We start from the raw sequence: 17,413 nt of genomic DNA on the forward strand, positions 1-17,413 counted from the left end.
CACACCACCCCTCCCAAGTCCTCAGCCCTCGAGACCCCCGCCGCCTGCGCGAGTCCTCCAGGCCTCCCCTCTTTAGCCCCCTCGGCTTTAGAGACCCCCGCCTGCCTGGATGTGTGACCCCGCTCCGCCCCTTGCTCCGCGCAGGCGCAGACGCCCTGGTCCGCTCCTCCCACCCCACCCCCAGCAGTCGAGGGGTGGGGCGCGGGCTGGTGGAGGTGGCCACAGCTCCATGGGGCTCCTGGGGCTGCTGAGCCTGCTGCACTCGGTCTTCTTTGGGGACCAGGTAGGCCGTGGGGATCCAGGTCTAACGGGTGGGGTCTGGCCGTTGGCGCGGCTGGGGCGCGTAGAGCCGCAGCCGGGAATGCAGTGAGGACCGCGAGGACTGTGGTCGTGGCATCAGGAGGCACCGGGGCACGCGCAGTGAATCTCCGCGGGTCTGGGGTCTTGCGCGATCGCTGTGGAGACCGTTGCCAGGGAAACCGCCTCAGGTCGTTCGCAGGGCTAGAAGCCCCTCCCCCGCGCCGCAGTCAACCTCCCCCGACTCCCGGGTTTGCGCAAGCGCGGTCACTCGTGCCCAGCCTAAAGCCTCTAAGAAAGACTCCCTCCAGACCCCTCCTCATCGAGCGGACCAGGAGACTGGAGGGAGAGGGAGGCTGCGGCGGGGGCGAGCTGTGCCGAAGCTCGTCAAGCACAGGCGGGTAGAGGGACATGCCACGCCCCGTGCCTTTCCAGGCCTCAGTTTCCCCCTCTGGACGCCAAGCGTATGACTAACATCACCCACGCTGATGTTAATACTAATGTCCATCCCACCGGGCCCGAGCGCTTTGCTACCTCTGACATCCGAATCCTGGAGCCATCATTCCCTCCTCAGGAGGAAACTGAGGCTGGGGGATGCAGCGGGGAGCCCCCAAGGTCATGCCTAGAGCTGGGCTGGAGCCTGAGCCCAGAGCGGATACGCCCGCATGTGACACAGCCAGGAGGCCGGCGGGAGCTATCCATGGTGCTGACGGGCCGCGCGCCCGGCCCCTCCACTCCCGGGAAACTGAGGCCCAGAACCGCGGTCAGGCGACTGGGATTCGGGGACGCGGCCTGGCCCGGCCGGCTCCACCCCTCTCCCACCTCCAGTGGCATTTTCTCCTCACCTGTCAGGGCCCTGTTCAGTCACCCAGCCTGAGCCCATCTCTGTGGTCTCATGACCATCTGGTGTCTTCCTGTTCCCATGCCCCCATGATCCAGCTCCGAGTCAGGGGCCACTTCTGGTTCCGTCTCCAGCCCCTGACACAGCTGAGGCTCAGTAGGGGAGGGCAGAGAATCAAGGGGGCAGAGATGCTCGAGGTCAGGCTCAGAAGGCCCAAGAGTGAACGGACCAAGTGCTGGGGTGGGGGTGGGGAGAAGACAGCCCTGTGCACTAGGAGGTGCAGATGATAGCAGGGATGGAGACTGGGAGGGGACCCCCCTCAGACCTGGGCACTGCTTCTCAGCACCTCCCAAGACTGAGCCTGGGGTTCTGGGAGCCTCTGAGGGTTACGAAGGCTCTTGTGGTTATAGAATTTCCAGTGATGCCACATTCTGGCTGTGCCTCAGAGATTTACAGGGTCAAGTCTTGGGCGATGTCAGAGACATGATGTTCCAGAGGCTTGGGGACAAGGGCATTTTGCCTTGGGGTCTCAGCCCTCAATACATCGGCCACCTGATGCAAAGAGCTGACTCACTGGCAAAGACCCTGATGCTTTGGAAGTTTGATGGCAAAATGAAAAGGGGGAGGCAGAGGATGAGATGGCTGGAGGGCATCACTGAGTCAATGGACATGAGTTTGAACAAACTCCAGGAGACAATGAAGGACAGGGAAGTCTGGTGTGCTGCAGTCCATGGGGTCGCAAAGAGGCAGACATGACTTAGTAACTGAACAACAACAATCTAGCCCTCATGTGCTCTAGCCTTCCAGGTCAAAGACACACCCAGAGTGGTGAGAAATGCCCAGGGAGGATCTACTGGGACTCCTGCATGAATTTAGGCAACCTGCTCCCTGCCCTGAGCCTCAGTTTGCCCCGTGTATGAAGATAGGACTAGTCACTGGACCCTCCAAGTCCCTGCCAGCTCTAATGTTCTGGTTAAGGACAGTGCTATTTGAAACTGGGTGGGGGAGCTAAGACTTCATCCCATGGGAGTGGGGGCAGTGATTCTCCAACCCACCTCCCAGTGAACAAAGTGAGAAACTGAGGCCAGAGAGAGACGTGCCCAAGGTTGTACAGGGGAGTCAAGGTGGAGCTGAAACCGAGGCCCTGGGCTCTGTTCTCTCCCCACCCCCACTCAGCCCCAGGACTCCTCTATGGGGACTGCCCTTGCTCTAAAGGCCTCATCATTTTCCTGGTCCAGCCCCACCACCCTCTGTCCTCTGTGGCCCCACCAGAAGCCTGTATGCCTCGAGTGGGCTCTGATCTTCCCTGGTTCCAGGCATCAGACCTGCTGTTTCCTCAGCCTGGAAGGCTTTTCCCTTCCTTGATCCCATGCCCAATTCTGATTCATTCTGAAGGGACCCAGCACCCATGTCCTCTTCTCAGTGCAGCCTTCCCAGCCTCTGGAAGGACTTCTTCTGCCCGCTGCACCCCCTTCTGAGCCCTATAGGCTGGGGACAGCAATGTCCAGCTCTAGAGGCTCTGGGACAGTCAAGGTCTGTGTCCTCTCAGGGCCCTCAGCACTGTCGTCCCAGGATGGGGCACACGGGGCCTCCTGCAACTCACCCAACAGGAAACAACGTGGTCCTTTTGTCCTTGGCTGCCCCTCCTGTCCTGGCCTTCCTCGCACCAGCCCTTGCAAGGGCTGCAGCCACCTTCCCATTTTACAGAGAGAAATGGGAGGGTCTCCAGGTGAATGATTGTTTGCTCTGGTCCCCCAGCCAGGAGAAGACGGAGGCAGGTCCGGAAGCTGTGTCTTGTGGCCCTAGTGCTTCCTTCATAGCTTTGGGCACCAGGCAGCCTGAGCCGCAGCTACAGATTCGGCTTCTGGGTGTCAAACCCTCAAGTGGCCCCCAGGGACTCATTGAGGATCTGATACAGCTGGGGATGGGTACTTTGGGGACCCCAGACCTACCCCTCCTCCGGCTTCCCTTATGCAAGGCTGAATTGTGGATTCCACCTGGGACAGAGTCAGAGAGATTCAGAGAAAGCCAGGGATAGAGGAATGTGGGGAGGGATATGGAGTCACGGAGGCGCTGACACACTCTGCCAAGGAAGCGGGGAGAAATGCAGGGTCCCAGGTGCATGCCTGCCCATTCCCCAGCTCACCTCCCTATGCTAGTCAGGACCCTCGAGGCCCTCCAGCTGTGTCCCAGCTCTGGCCTGCCCTGACCCATCGGAACAAGGCCAGGCTTGATCCGTGGGGAAGGGCTTCCTGCCCCACCGTCCCTGGGCTGCCCTCCCTCCACCCTGAGATTCTGATGTAACACCCAGGACTGGATGCTTTACTCTCAGATTCTTCAGATTCAGCCACTTCTAAGAGCAGGTTCTAAGAGGCCATTTCGCCCCGAAATGGAGTGGAGGACAAGAGGTCATGGTCATTGGGGCGTTCCCTTTCCTTAGAGGGGTTCACCCACACACATACACACACCCCCCGAACCCTAGCGAAGGCCCGACGCCCCGCAGCCAGAGGCGGTCCCCGCCCCGGGCCGCCATTGGCTGTTGCCATGGCACCAGCCATCTTCCCGAGCCGTCATTGGCCGCCGCGCCTGCATCCATCCCGCATCCTCCCCCGCTCGCGGTGGTCTCGCCCAGCGCCCTGAGCCGCGGCGCCGCCTGTCGAGGCCCAGACCGGGCTTTGTCCGCCCTGGAGCCCCCTGCCAGACCCGCCGAAATCCCGGAGCCCTGGAGCCTGGGCCCCGCGGCCGCCCCAGCCCTGGAAGACTGGGAGCTTGGGAGGGGCTGGCGTAGCTGCGCGGAGGGAGGAAGACCCAAGCTCACAGCACTGCACCGCAGCCAGCCCAACCCCAATGAAATAGAGTAAGCGGACGCCTTCCTTGGGTGGAGGGCAGGGAGGGCAGCCTTCGCCTCGCCAGGAGTCTCCATCCTTTTCTCTCTGCCTTGCCTGTAAATACACAATGTGGAGACTCCATTTCTTCAGGGTGGAGCCGGAGGAGAAACTGTGTCCCAGGGAGCTGGGCGTCTGCGTCGCTGCAGCTGGTCCCATGCAAACACCCACCCACAGGTTTCAACACCCAGGCCTCCCAGAGCCTGCGGGCTGGCCAGTGTGCCTAGGGGGATGCTGCTGCGTCCCTCTGGGTGTCAGCTGAATCAGAGGAAATGCGGCCCCTTGCTGCTCATTCAGACAACCCCCCAGCTGTAGGTCCTTTCTTATTGGTGATGGAGATGTCTGATGCAGTTCCTCGAGGCAGTCTGGGATGAAGGGCAGGCAGGAGGGCTTCCAGGAGGAGGCTGCACTGTGAGGGATGGCAGGAGTCAGGAGAGGTAGTCTGGGCAGGAGAACTGCATGTGTCAAGGCCTGGGGTGGGGGGAGAAAGAGCTGCCAGTGGCAGTGACGTGGGGCCTCTGTGAAGGAGTCACAGCTTATGCTGAAGGCCCCGGGGAGCCCTGGAGGCACTGGCGCAGGGGAGAAATGGAATCCAGCTTGTGATTTTCCAAGTTCCCTCTGACTGTGTGAAAAGTGGATCGTGGGAGGCTAGGAAGGGGCTGGTGAGGCTGCCCTGAGAGGGTCCCTCCAGGGCAGAGCTTGAGGTGGGTGATGGGAGTGTGGGGTTAGAGACCCAGGTTGGGATGAGAGGGGGGAGCCCGGGGGGTGGCCCAGCTGCCAAGTTCAGTCTGATGGGGACACAGCAGTAACTACTGAGTGTGAGGGGGGTGAAAGGTCTGAAGTTCCACTGGGCCATTCCAGAAGAGCTCATGAGGGCAGCCTGGGGAGGGGGCTGCAGGCAGGGCCTGGGTTTGGGGAATGGGAGGATTATGCCTGGGACTACTGCTCCCCCCTGGGTGGGCACGTGTGGTGGTCTCTGCCAGGACACAGGGCCCCCGCTGGACCCCAGGGGTCTCACTGCAACTCCAGTCCATCCTGATGCCCAGCTGGGACCCCTGGCTGAGTCATAGGCAGGATCAGTACTTCGGTGGAAGGGGAGGCTGTGGTCTTCGGGCACCAGTCTCCCCCACCTGGCATGCTGTCTCCTGTAGGACTGTCCTGTCTGCCTGTCACTTGTGGTTTGCTCCATGACAGCCATCCCACCTGGCCCTCTAATCTCCCACAAGACAGGCCTGGCAGATCGAGTTCTCCCCATTTGTCAGATGTGCAAACTGAGGCCTGCAAAGAGGGCGGGGCTGGTATACCTCCAGCACTGCCTGGACTTGTGAGCACTTGCAGGGCAGTGTCTGAGTTCCATGCATGCCTGGTACATCCCCCTTGGCTCAGCTTCTCTCTCTGGGAACAGTCTAAGGGTGGTCACTGAGACTCTAGGCTCAGGACTGTGACAAGGTGTCAGATGACAGGGCCAGGCATGCAGTAGATCCTCTGAATGATTAGAAAGGACTGACTCCATGTCATGCCTGGGGCCAAGCCCCTGCACCGCTACTCCAGGCTCAGCTGTGCCCTTGGGATCCCTAGGGTGAGGGGGTCTCCTTGGTGAGGGAGAGAGAGGAGAATGAGTGAAAAAGCGAATGAATGGGTGCGGCCAGGTGGGGGAGGGGGAGGGGAGGGGGCAGGTGCGCGGCCCCCCCTGCCGTGGGCAGGGGTGGCTGACTGATTGACTTGGGGAAGGGGCTCCTAGGGAGGAGGTGGCAGAGGAGATGGGCTGCCATTGGTGTGCCTCAGACAAAGGCGGAGGGAGGGGGCATGGGCTGATGGGAAGGGAACAAAGAGGGAAGGGGGCTGGTGGTGGGATTGCACCGTCAGGAGGGCCAAGCCGAGGGAGGAGGCACTGGCCAGCTGGACAGACGGAGGAGGTTGGGCCGAGTGAGGAAGGACAGCCAGACACACAAAGAAGCAAGCACTGGTGGCCATGTGCTGGGGATGGGGCAGGAGGCCCCGGGGGCCAGAGGGGCTAGCAGAGGGCTGACCGGAGGGGCACCGGGCCCAGCAGGGAGGTACTCTGGATCCAACTGCTGCTTGAATGGGTGTGGGGGCTGCAGGTGTCCAAGTTCCAGACCCCTAGGTGACCCCCATGGTTCTGGGTCTCTCTAACTGTACAGTTGCCAGGGCTCCACCATCAGCTTGTCCACCACTTTCTTAGAACCTTCATGGCATTCTTATTGTCCATCATCTGGACCAGCTGGCAGTCTGTCCACCCAGCCTCTGGGCAGTTGTGCTCATTCAGGAGAAGGTCTTGGTTTATCATCTGTCTGTCTGTCTGTCTCTGTCTGTGTGTCTGTGAGCCTGGTGGCACTGGGCTGGAAAGCCCACCTGCAAGTTTAAATTGTCAGATTGGGGACTACCTCGGTGGTCCAGGGGTTGAGACATATGGCCTTGAATGCAGGGGGTGTGGGTTCAATCCCCAGTTGAGAAACTAAGGTCCCACGTGTCATGGATGTGGCCAAAAATTAATAATAATAATAAAATTAAATTGTCAGGCTATCTGTCTGTCTAGCTGGCTGTCCGTTTGTGTGTCCAGAAGCCCCCACAGTGAGGGCCAGCATCTGTCTGTGTGTCTTGTCTATTGGTCACTTTGGCTGTCTGTCTGAAAACCTGTTCAATGGCTCTGTCCCTCTGTCTCCTGTTGTCCTGGCCTGCTTGTGTCTGTCACTCCATCTGCCAGGTCGTCTGTCCCCCAGACTCCCTGGGCCAGCACCATCCTGCCTGCAACATCCAGCCACCCTGCCTGAGACCCACCCAGGGCTGGGTGGGAGGGCCAGAACCTAGGTCAGAGGCTGCACCCTCCCCAGACCCTTAGATGATCCCTCTCTCCCGTGGCCCCAGGCACTACAGGCGCTGAAGATGACGAGCTCAGTGGCAGCCTATGAGCAGCTGGTGCGGCAGGTAGAGGCCTTGAAGGCCGAGAACAGTCACCTGCGGCAGGAGCTTCGGGATAATTCAAGCCACCTGTCCAAGCTGGAGACAGAGACGTCGGGAATGAAGGTGTGAGGCGAGGCGAGGCGAGGCGAGGCCTCAGCCTTCGGCGCAGGGACAAACAAGGCATGGGTGGGCAGGACGAGGGCATCTAACAGATGGCCAGACCCGGAGCTCCCAGGCCTCACCGACCACTGTCTTTCCTGCCTCCATTTTTAGGCGGTCCTGCAGCACTTACAGGGCAAGCTAGAGCAGGAGGCCCGTGTGTTGGTGTCCTCCGGGCAGACTGAGGTGCTGGAACAGCTGAAAGGTGAGGCACTGACCTGGGACTTCCTCTGAATACTGCAGGGAGGGGAGGAAGGGAGAGGTACTTATTTTCACCTCTCTCTCCATGCCCACCAAGCCCTGCAGATGGACATCACCAGCCTGTATAACCTCAAGTTCCAGCCCCCAGCTCTGGCCCCTGAACCCACTACCCGGACCCCTGAGGGAAGCCCGGTGCACAGCTCTGGGCCCTCCAAGGAGAATTTTGGGGAGCTGAGCCGGGCCACCATTCGGCTCCTAGAGGAACTGGACCGGGAACGGTGAGATGGGGGGGATCTCCACCCACCTTGTGAGCCCTCCTGCCCTGCCCCCACCCCACCCCACCCCACCCCACCCCACCCCACCCACTGTCCCCAGGGGGGCTGGTACCTCAGCCCCCTTCCCTGGCCCAACTGACCTCAACCGGAGGACAAAGAGGAGGGGGGTGTTCCTGCTGAGGGGAAGACTCCTGGGAGACGTCCCCAGGGGTCCCGGACACACAGGCATTGCCAGGGACAGGGCTGTGTCCGGTGCCAGGGCTCAGAGTCAGGCCTGGAGCCAGGGGGACTCAAGGCAATCTTTATGGAGAAAGGGCTGCTGCCCAAGAAACCTGGGCCTGAGGCCAGGAGGAGGCAGGGTCTGGGTGCCTAGCTCAGCTGGGTCGTGTAGGGTCAGGTAGAACAGCTCTGGAGCAAGCTGGAGTTAACTCTATGCTTTGCTGTCTGACCTCAGGCAGGAACCCTAGCCCCTGCTAGCCTCAGACTTCTGCCCTGTAGAATGGGAATAACAGTGTCTCCGCACAAGTCATGAAGAAGTCTGAGCCTCAAGTTTACCCTGTGTAGGCTAGAAGGTGATTATCCAGTATTGGAGAGGTGTTAACCTCCTCAGAGCCTTTCTCCGAGGATTACAGTCTACAAATGAGTTGCCTTTTTAACTTTCAATTAATTTCTGCACCCCATCCCCACCCCAGTCCCGGGAGTGCTATGGACGCTGAGATTTTGCCACACTGACTTTTTTAACATGACACCCAAGAAGTGATCATTAATATCAGGGTAGACAGCACATAAGCCTCGGCTCCCGCCCTGAGAGCCCGCGCCCACCAACCTGCCCTTCCCCAGGTGTTTCCTGTTGAATGAGATTGAGAAGGAGGAAAAGGAGAAGCTCTGGTATTACTCGCAGTTGCAGGGGCTATCTAAGCGCTTGGATGAACTCCCGCACGTGGAGACGGTGAGCTCCCTGGGTTGCCCCGGGGTCGACAGGGCCCCGCCTATGGCGGGAGGCATAGAGCGGAGGTGGAGGCCTCTCCCTCTCCCGGGAGCCCCCTCACCGGGGCCCGTCCGCTCCTCCCAGCAGTTCTCAATGCAGATGGATCTGATCCGGCAGCAGCTGGAATTCGAGGCCCAACACATCCGCTCGCTGATGGAGGAGCGCTTCGGCACCTCGGACGAGATGGTGCAGCGGGCGCAGGTACGGCGCGGGCGGGGCAGTGGGCGAATTAGAGCGCAGATCTTGTGGGAGGAGTCTGGGTTAGAGGGCGGGGTTATATGCCTGAGGGCGAATCAGAGAGCAGAGGCTCCTGTGGGTGGGGCCTGTCGCAGGTGGCAGAGCCACAGCTAGAGCGGGTTGTGAACAAAGCCAGAGGGGGCTTAGGCCGGACCCAGCACAGAGGGCAGAGTCCCCGGGCGATGGGGACGGGGCCGACAGTGCGAGGAACTGAGTCTGAACAAGACTTGGGCGTTGCCAGTCAAATGGCGGGACCAAGTCAGAAAGTTGAGTGTGTCTGGTGGGCAGCCAGGGGTCTAAGTTTTGAGCGGGTCCAGAGTCCGGGGTTAAGGGTGGGGCCAGGAAGTGAGTGGAGACAAGTAACTGGGTGGGGTTTAGAGTGGGAGGGCCACATTAAGGAAGAAGCCCAGGGTCAGAGCCCAGGGTGGGGCTATGACAGTGGGTGGGGCCGATTTGAGCTGAGGGTGGGGCCATATTGGGACGTGGGCGGAGTCGGGACGGGTCAGGATTTCCACAGCATGCATTTTCTCCCACTCAGATCCGTGCTTCCCGTCTGGAGCAGATCGACAAGGAACTGCTGTCCGCGCAGGACCGAGTGCAGCAGACCGAGCCCCAGGTACCAGGGGGGCGGAGCTAGGGCCCTAGTGGATGATGACAGCCAAGGCATTAAGGGGACCCCCAAGACCCTGCCCCCACTACGTTGTCATGGCAGCCTGAGAGCTTTGTATGGTGCCCCTGGGCGGAAACTACAGGCTTGGCGCTCTCCCACAGGCCTTGCTGGCAGTGAAGTCGATGCCCATGGACGAGGACGCTGAGAATGAGGTCCCCACGCACCCTGAGGATGGTGCCCCTCAGCCAGGCAACAGTAAGGTGAGGGGAGTCCAGGTCGGGGGATGCTCACAGGCGAGGTGGAGGGATGGCGGTGGCTTGGTTGGGATACATAGTGAAGTGGGTCCTGCACCCCTACTGCATTTGAAGGCCCTTCCTCTCCAGGCGGCTATAAAGCTTATCCAGGTGTGGGAGGATCGCCCTGAGTTGGAGTGCTTGGTGAGGCTGGGTTGTAGTCTGGAGCCTGGCGTAGGTGTGGCTACCTGTCCTGTAAATTTGGAGGGCATGCTAGACTTAAGAGTACCCGTGATACCGGTGGGGTGGGCCTTTGGCCCTCATGGACTGGGGGCGTCTCTGCAGTAGCATGTATGTGTGTGCTGTTCTCTGGGAGGATGCAGGGTGAGGGTATTAGGGTGAGCGAGGGCTAACATGATGGGACTCCCTTGTTTAAGGGGAGTCCCCAGAAGCTGGGGGACTGTCCCTGGCTGGGGAGTGCAGCCTCCCCACCCTGACATCTCCTGCCTCTCGCAGGTGGAGGTGGTCTTCTGGCTCCTGTCCATGCTGGCAACGCGGGACCAGGAGGACACGGCGCGGACGCTGCTCGCCATGTCCAGCTCACCCGAAAGCTGCGTGGCCATGCGCCGCTCAGGCTGTCTGCCGCTGCTGCTGCAGATCCTGCACGGCACTGAGGCCGGGGCCGGGGGTCGCAACGGGACCCCCGGGGCTCCGGGAGCCAAGGACGCGCGCATGCGTGCCAACGCAGCGCTGCACAATATCGTCTTCTCTCAGCCCGACCAGGGGCTAGCACGCAAGGAGATGCGCGTGTTACACGTGCTGGAGCAGATCCGCGCCTACTGCGAGACCTGTTGGGACTGGCTGCAGGCCCGGGATGGCGGGCCTGAGGGCAGCGGCACTGGTGCTGGTGAGTGTGCATCCTGGGCTCCCCGAGGGGCAGGGCAGCACCCTGGGGTGTCAGGGGCCTCTGGCTTCTCCTGGGCACCTGCTTTGTGCCTGGTGCTGGCTGAGGTCTCATGGGAACCTGGGAAGATAGACTGGCGAAGGGACAACCAGGAACAACCCAGGCCGCGGGATAGATGTTCAAGAAACCATGGATTGTAGGCAACCCTCCAAACGTGAGTGCGGAGTTTGAGATTCCTAGCTTTGGTGGCGGAGAAGGCAATGGCACCCCACTCCAGTAGTCTTGCCTGGAAAATCCCATGGATGGAGGAGCCTGGCGGGCTGCTGTCCATGGGGTCAGCGCTAAGAGTCGGACACAACTGAGCGACTTCACTTTCACTTTTCACTTTCATGCATTGGAGAAGGAAATGGCAACCCACTCCAGTGTCTTGCCTGGAGAATCCCAGGGACAGGGGAGCCTGGTGGGCTACCGTCTATGGGGTCGCATAGAGTCGGACACGACTGAAGCAACTTAGCAGCAGCAGCAGCAGCAGCTTTTGTGGCTGATTGCAAAGTTAATATCCAATGCTGAGCACCAGGCTGAGTGAGGCAGGTCGCTCCTTGTTCACTTTAGAGGTTCTGTAAAGGAGGCCCCTCTGCTCCAGGAGTGACTCCCACAAGCCCAGCGCACAGCACTTTCAAAAACTCTGTGGTTTTGGCAGGCCTGCAGAGTGCAGACCACAGGGAGGGGCGGGGACCCACCAGGTCACATCTCCGGGAGTGGGAGGGCTCTGACCATGGTCCTCGTGCCCACAGCGCCGGTGCCCATCGAGCCACAGATCTGTCAGGCCACCTGCGCCGTGATGAAGCTGTCCTTTGACGAGGAATACCGCCGAGCTATGAATGAGCTGGGTGAGTGTCCCTCATCAACCCCCGCCTCTGATCTGGTCCAAGGTCTCCAGGCCTCCTCCAGTGCAGGGCAGGCTCTGGGCCCTAGTGGTTCTGGGACTCAGACAATGGGGGCAGGGCAGGGAAAGTCAGGAGCTGAGGTGAATTGAACCTACCAGTAGTCAGGGCAGGGCGACCCTGTGAAATTTTAGGTTTGGGAATATTACATCTTTTTCCTAACGAAGGTCAGTTGAAATGTTGGAAACAGAAATACCAAGGGTGCAAATGACATTCATCTGCTCTGTTTTACTCTAATTAATACAAAATAAGGCACATACTTCTCACCTGGCAGGTGGTCGGAGCACTCAGAAGTTCCCTAAGGTCTCACATGGTCCGACATCGTGGGGTGAGGGGCGGAGGAGCAGCTGGGCGCAGCCTTTCTAGGGCAGGGCGGGGGGCATCTGGAGCAGTGGCCACTTTACAAGAGCGCATAGCTCTTGAGGCTTTCCTCTCTTGGCTGTTCCACAGACCCCTGGGGGAGGGGGTCTGTGGAGGCCCTCCAGGAGGCCTGAAAGGTCACCTGTGTTGATGAAGTTAAGATATTATTTGCCTTTTCCCCTCTTGTGGGCATGGTGTGTTCAGTGCAATTTAACAGGCACGTAACAACTCTGAGGACCCCTGGGCTGTGCTTTCTGGGGTTATAAGATTTCTCCGTTTTAATTTATAGTATGGTAAATATTTGTTATAGGAGTATAGTTGATTTATAATGTGTTGGTTTCAGGTGTAAATTGATTCAGCTATATATATATATATTTTTATTCTTTTCCATTATGGCTTATCACAGGGTATTGAATATAGTTCTCTGTGCCATAGAGTAGGACCTCGTTGTGCATCCATCCTGCACATAATAGCGTACATCTGCTAACCCCAGCCCCCAACTCCGTCCTTCCCCGTCAGCAACCACAAGTCTATTCTCTGTGTCTGTGAGTCTGTTTGGGAGATAGGTTCATTTGTGTCATATTTTAGATTCCACATAAGTAACATCATATGGCTTTTGTTGTTGTCTTTCACAGAAAATCTCCAGTTGCATTCATGTTGCTGCAAATGGCAATATTTTGTTCTTTTTTGTGGCTGAGTAATATTCCACTATATGTATATATGAGTTCCTGGGAGTGGATTTTTAAGAAGCAAAAAGGCTTTGGATACCCTCCTTAACTTTGAATTATGTATCTCAACATTTTTTTCAAATTGTAGTAAATTATATATAACATAAAATTTACTGTTTTAACCATTTTTTAAACACTTATTTTTATGGAAGGATAATTGTTTTACAGTATTGTTGGTTTCTGCCATATACTGCCATGTATGAATCAGTCATAGGTGTGTGTGTGTATATATATGTATGTCCCCTCCCTCTTGAACCTCCCTCCCACCTCCCACCATTCTAACCATTTTAAATCATATTTTCTCAAACTGAAACTCTGTCCCCATTAACCTCTCACTCCCTCTCCCCCAGCGCTAGCCCCTGGCAACCAAGAGCCCACCCTGTGTGTGTGTGGATTGGCCTGTTCTAGATATTTCCCATAAGTGGAATCACATCCTGTGTGTCCTTCTGTGTCCACTTCTCTCACTCAGCATCATGTTCTCAGGGTCCATCCACATGGTAGTGAGTGTCAGGGCTTCTCTCCTTTTCAGGGCTGAGTGATGCTCCCGGGTGTGGAGGGACCATATTGTGTTTATCCATCATCTGGTGATGGGCACTTGGGTTTTGTCCATCTTCTGGGTATCGTGACTCATTCTGCTGTGTACACACATACAAAGGGTCACTTTGGAAGCTTGTGGGTTTGTGTTGCCAAGCCCCTCCCCAGGGTGGCCCCCACTGGTGTGCTCATGAGCAAAAACGCTTCACAGACCTGAGAAGGATCCCGTTGCTGAGCGAGGGGAAGGGCCGTGTGTGTCTGGGTTCCTGCACCTTTTGACCATCACCCTCTACATTCATGAGAACCCTGTGTCCTAGTGAACAGAAGATTGTGTGTGTGGGCCATCAGCAATGGCTCCTGAGCATATGCCATCTGGTCCGTCCTGGGGACGTGGCGGGGCACAGCCTTCCGCCCTGCCCTCAGTGGTTCTCCGTCTAATGGTTTTGAGGCTTCTTGTTTGGGAATTTGGGGGCCTTCCCTGAGGAAGTGACTCTTGAACAGAAGGGGACCCAGGAAACTGGGTGGACAGTGGGGAAGAGCACCTGGGCAGAGGGAATAGTGCATGCAAAGGCTCTGCAGTTGGACCAAGTGTGACTGGAAACTGAGGGTGGAAAGGAAGCAGGCGTGGAGGCACAGGGCACTGGGGGAAGGCCCAGCCTGCCAGCCAGCCATCTGGAGGAGGTGTCCTCAGAGTCGGGCTTCAAAAGTAGGTTTAAGGAGAGCAGATTGGGGGTGGAACAGAAGGGAGGGTGTATAGTCGAATGACCTGTGAGGCGGGATGGCTGGGGGCATCCGACCACCCTTGCGCTCCCGGGTCCCCCTACAGGTGGGCTGCAGGCAGTGGCGGAGTTACTGCAGGTTGACCATGAGATGCACAAGATGACCCGGGACCCTCTCAACCTGGCCCTGCGCCGATACGCTGGCATGACCCTCACCAACCTCACCTTCGGGGACGTTGCCAACAAGGTGCCTGGGTGGGTGGGTCGGCCTCACCCGGCCCGGAGCAGCGCTGAGCTGTGGGACAGGCGGGTAGACTGTGGCCCAGCTTCTCCCTCGACCAGCGTCCTCTTGGCCATTCTGCCCTGTGGACTGGGGGGCCTCTGGGCTGTGGATGGAGGGCTGGGGGGAGGCCAGTGTTTGCATCTGCCTGAGCCTCAGGCTCATCTGAGCAATGAAATGACTGCTCCCCTCCCTCCATGGTGGTGAAGATGGGGGTGGGGTTCAAGCTCCAGCACATTGCAAGTGCTTGCTTAACACTCGCCCCACCTGTCCTCCCTATATGGCATGACTTCCCTGTGCCCCCCCACAGGCTGCACTGTGCGCCCGCCGGGGCTGCATGGAGGCCATTGTGGCCCAGCTGGCATCTGAGAGTGAGGAGCTGCACCAGGTATCAGGAGGCTGTGGGAACACTGGGGGGCGGGGGGAGGTGGAGGGCATCCCCTGGGCTTTGCCGTGTGCCAGCTGCTTCAGGCCTTAAGGGTGGGAGCCTGGCCCAGGCCCACCCTGCCTGCCCTGCCCCACCCCCAGGTCGTGTCTAGCATCCTGCGCAACCTGTCCTGGAGGGCCGACATCAACAGCAAGAAGGTGCTGAGGGAAGTGGGCAGCATGACTGCCCTGATGCAGTGCGTCCTGCGAGCCACCAAGGTGGGCATCGGGTGGGTGGCTGAGGGGCGGGGCAGCCAGGGCAGTCAGGAGGCCCCTCCACCTAGGGGGAAACCAAGTCAGACAACCCACTGCTTGGTAATGGGCCCACACCTGGGGCTTCCAACATTGCCGCTCAGAGAACCTGTCATGGCTGATTCCATTACTTGTTAGTTAAATTTGAAAATGCATCTGGGTACCTTATGTGGGTGCCTCCGGGGAGAGGGCCTGGTGAGTAGGATGTGTCATCCCCCCCACATTGTTGACCCCCTGCCACTCCTGCCCCGCACCCAGGAGTCCACCCTGAAGAGCGTGCTTAGCGCCCTGTGGAACCTCTCGGCGCACAGCACGGAGAACAAGGCGGCCATCTGCCAGGTGGATGGTGCCCTGGGCTTCCTGGTAAGCACACTGACTTACAAGTGCCAGAGCAACTCGCTAGCCATCATTGAGAGCGGTGGTGGCATCCTGCGCAATGTGTCCAGCCTCATCGCCACCCGCGAGGACTACAGGTCAGCTGGGGGCAGGGGAAGGGGATGGGGGGGAAGGGAGTAGGGAATGCTGGGGTCAGAGGAATGAGGTGTGGGGGGCACTGGGGCGGGGCTTGGGGAAAGAAGTGGCGGGGGGAAGGAGAGGGGGTGCTGTGGGGTGGAGGAAGGAGGTGTAAGGGGCACTGGAGCAGGGCTGGGGGTAAAGAGGTGGGGGAGGGAGTGGGGGTACGGGGGTGGGGCTGGCAGCTCCCCCTCTGCAGTAAACTCCCGGGAGAGCCTTGCCTTCTCCTGCCAATGAGTCATCTAGATGACCCCCAGGTGCTATTTTTAGTATAAATACATCCCCAATACTGCATGGGATATACTTGTACTACATTTTAAACTAGTTTTGTAGAAATAAACATAATATTCAAGTAATAATAATAATACTTGTTATTTATTAAAATGTTATTCACTATGTAATAAGTAACTTACTAGGTAACATTAACAATAAGCAATACTTCAATATGTGAACAGAGATAACTTTTAAAAGTATATCCCAAACTCTGCATGTGATATACTTGTACTAAATTTTAAATTAACTCAGTAAAAATATACATAATTTTCTAAATAACATTAATAATAAATACTTGCTCTTTATTAAAATATTCATTAATATTAAGTAAAACAATACCTATTCTTCATTAACATATTTATTTCCTACTATGTAACATATTGGATACTTATACTGAATTTTAAATGAATTTATTAAAATAAAAATGCATCATTTTCTAAACAGCAATAAAAACTTATTATTTATTAATATCACTTATTAATATTACTAATAAGTAATGCTTCTGATGTATGAAAGTACATAACTTTTAAAAAGTATATGTCTCAGTATATCCCAAATATTGCATGGGATATACCTGTGCTGAAGATTTTATTAGTTAAAACATTAAGAAACAACACTTAGATTTGTTTCCTTTTAATACTATCTGTGTGTGTGTGTGTGTGTGCTTAGTCACTTAGTTGTGTCTCACCCTCTAGGACCCCATGGACAGAGGAGCCTGGTGGGTTACAGTCCATGGGATTTCCCAGGCAAGAATACTGGAGTGCATTGCCATTTCTTTGTCCAGGCTCCCAATCCAGAGGTTGAATCCACCTCTCCCATATTGGCAGGTGGATTCCTTACCACTAGCGCCACCTGGGAAGCCCCCAATACTATTTTCAGTATATCCCAAATATTACATGGGATAAGTAAGTGTGTCTGACTCTTTGCAACCCCATGGAGTATAGACCTCCAGGCTCCTCTGTCCATGGAGTTTTCCAGGCAAGAATACTGGAGTGGGTTGCCATTCACATCTCCAATTACATGGGATATACTTGTGCTAACGATCTTACCCCAGTAGAGAATTCCCTGGCGTGCTTTCATTACCAAGGGCCCAGGTTCAGTCATCCCTGGTGGGGGAAATAAGATCTTACAAGTCATGGAGTGGACAGAAAAAAAAGTCTTATCAAGCAAAATAAAACATTTCATCTACTACTAATGCTATAATAAATAGAAACAAAAACCTCTAGCATAGGTATATAATGAAATATACTACACACTACTATATGTAAAATAACAAGGACCTACTGTATAGCACAGTGAATTCTACTCAATCTAGTAGATGCGAAAAGAATCCAAGAAAGAATGTACAAAGGTATAACAGAACCACTTTGCTGTACGTCTAAAACTAACAACATTGTAAGTCAATTATACTCCATTATAGAATAAAAATTTTAATAAAATGAGTTAACTAAATTTCATTTTAAATGAGTATTATTAATGAATTAATAGTAGTTTAATCAGATCAGATCAGTCGCTGAGTCTTGTCGGACTCTTTGTGACCCCGTGAATCGCAGCACGCCAGGCCTCCCTGTCCATCACCAACTCCCAGAGTTCACTCAGACTCAGGTCCATCGAGTCAGTAATGCCATCCAGCCATCTCATCCTCTGTCATCCCCTTCTCCTCCTGCTCCCAATCCCTCCCAGCATCACAGTCTTTTCCAATGAGTCAACTCTTCGCATGAGGTGGCCAAAGTACTGGAGTTTCAGCTTTAGCATCATTCCTTCCAAAGAAATCCCAGGGCTGATCTCCTTCAGAATGAACTGTTGGATCTCCTTGCAGTCCAAGGGACTCT

At 56.4% G+C, this 17,413-nt stretch overlaps 1 protein-coding gene across 3 annotated transcripts in view; it reads left to right on the forward strand.

Moving 5' to 3' along the window:
* Nucleotides 1-17,413, forward strand: part of APC2 (APC regulator of WNT signaling pathway 2) — a 26,268-nt gene continuing 8,855 nt past the window's right edge. The window contains exons 1-14 of one of the 3 annotated variants that reach the window (XM_061423338.1): nt 1-283; nt 6,910-7,068; nt 7,219-7,309; nt 7,403-7,583; nt 8,421-8,529; nt 8,653-8,769; nt 9,344-9,421; nt 9,577-9,675; nt 10,165-10,555; nt 11,347-11,442; nt 13,945-14,084; nt 14,428-14,505; nt 14,646-14,762; nt 15,054-15,268. In XM_061423338.1, coding sequence (XP_061279322.1) covers nt 110-283; nt 6,910-7,068; nt 7,219-7,309; nt 7,403-7,583; nt 8,421-8,529; nt 8,653-8,769; nt 9,344-9,421; nt 9,577-9,675; nt 10,165-10,555; nt 11,347-11,442; nt 13,945-14,084; nt 14,428-14,505; nt 14,646-14,762; nt 15,054-15,268 — 2,045 coding nt within the window. In that variant the 5' untranslated portion in view covers nt 1-109. Of the gene's footprint in view, nt 284-3,756; nt 3,996-6,909; nt 7,069-7,218; nt 7,310-7,402; nt 7,584-8,420; nt 8,530-8,652; nt 8,770-9,343; nt 9,422-9,576; nt 9,676-10,164; nt 10,556-11,346; nt 11,443-13,944; nt 14,085-14,427; nt 14,506-14,645; nt 14,763-15,053; nt 15,269-17,413 lie in introns of those variants that run through there. The other 2 variants (XM_061423339.1, XM_061423340.1) reach the window with 2 other exon arrangements.

This window comes from Bos javanicus, chromosome 7, assembly GCF_032452875.1.
Source record: "Bos javanicus breed banteng chromosome 7, ARS-OSU_banteng_1.0, whole genome shotgun sequence".
Taxonomy (NCBI): domain Eukaryota; kingdom Metazoa; phylum Chordata; class Mammalia; order Artiodactyla; family Bovidae; genus Bos; species Bos javanicus.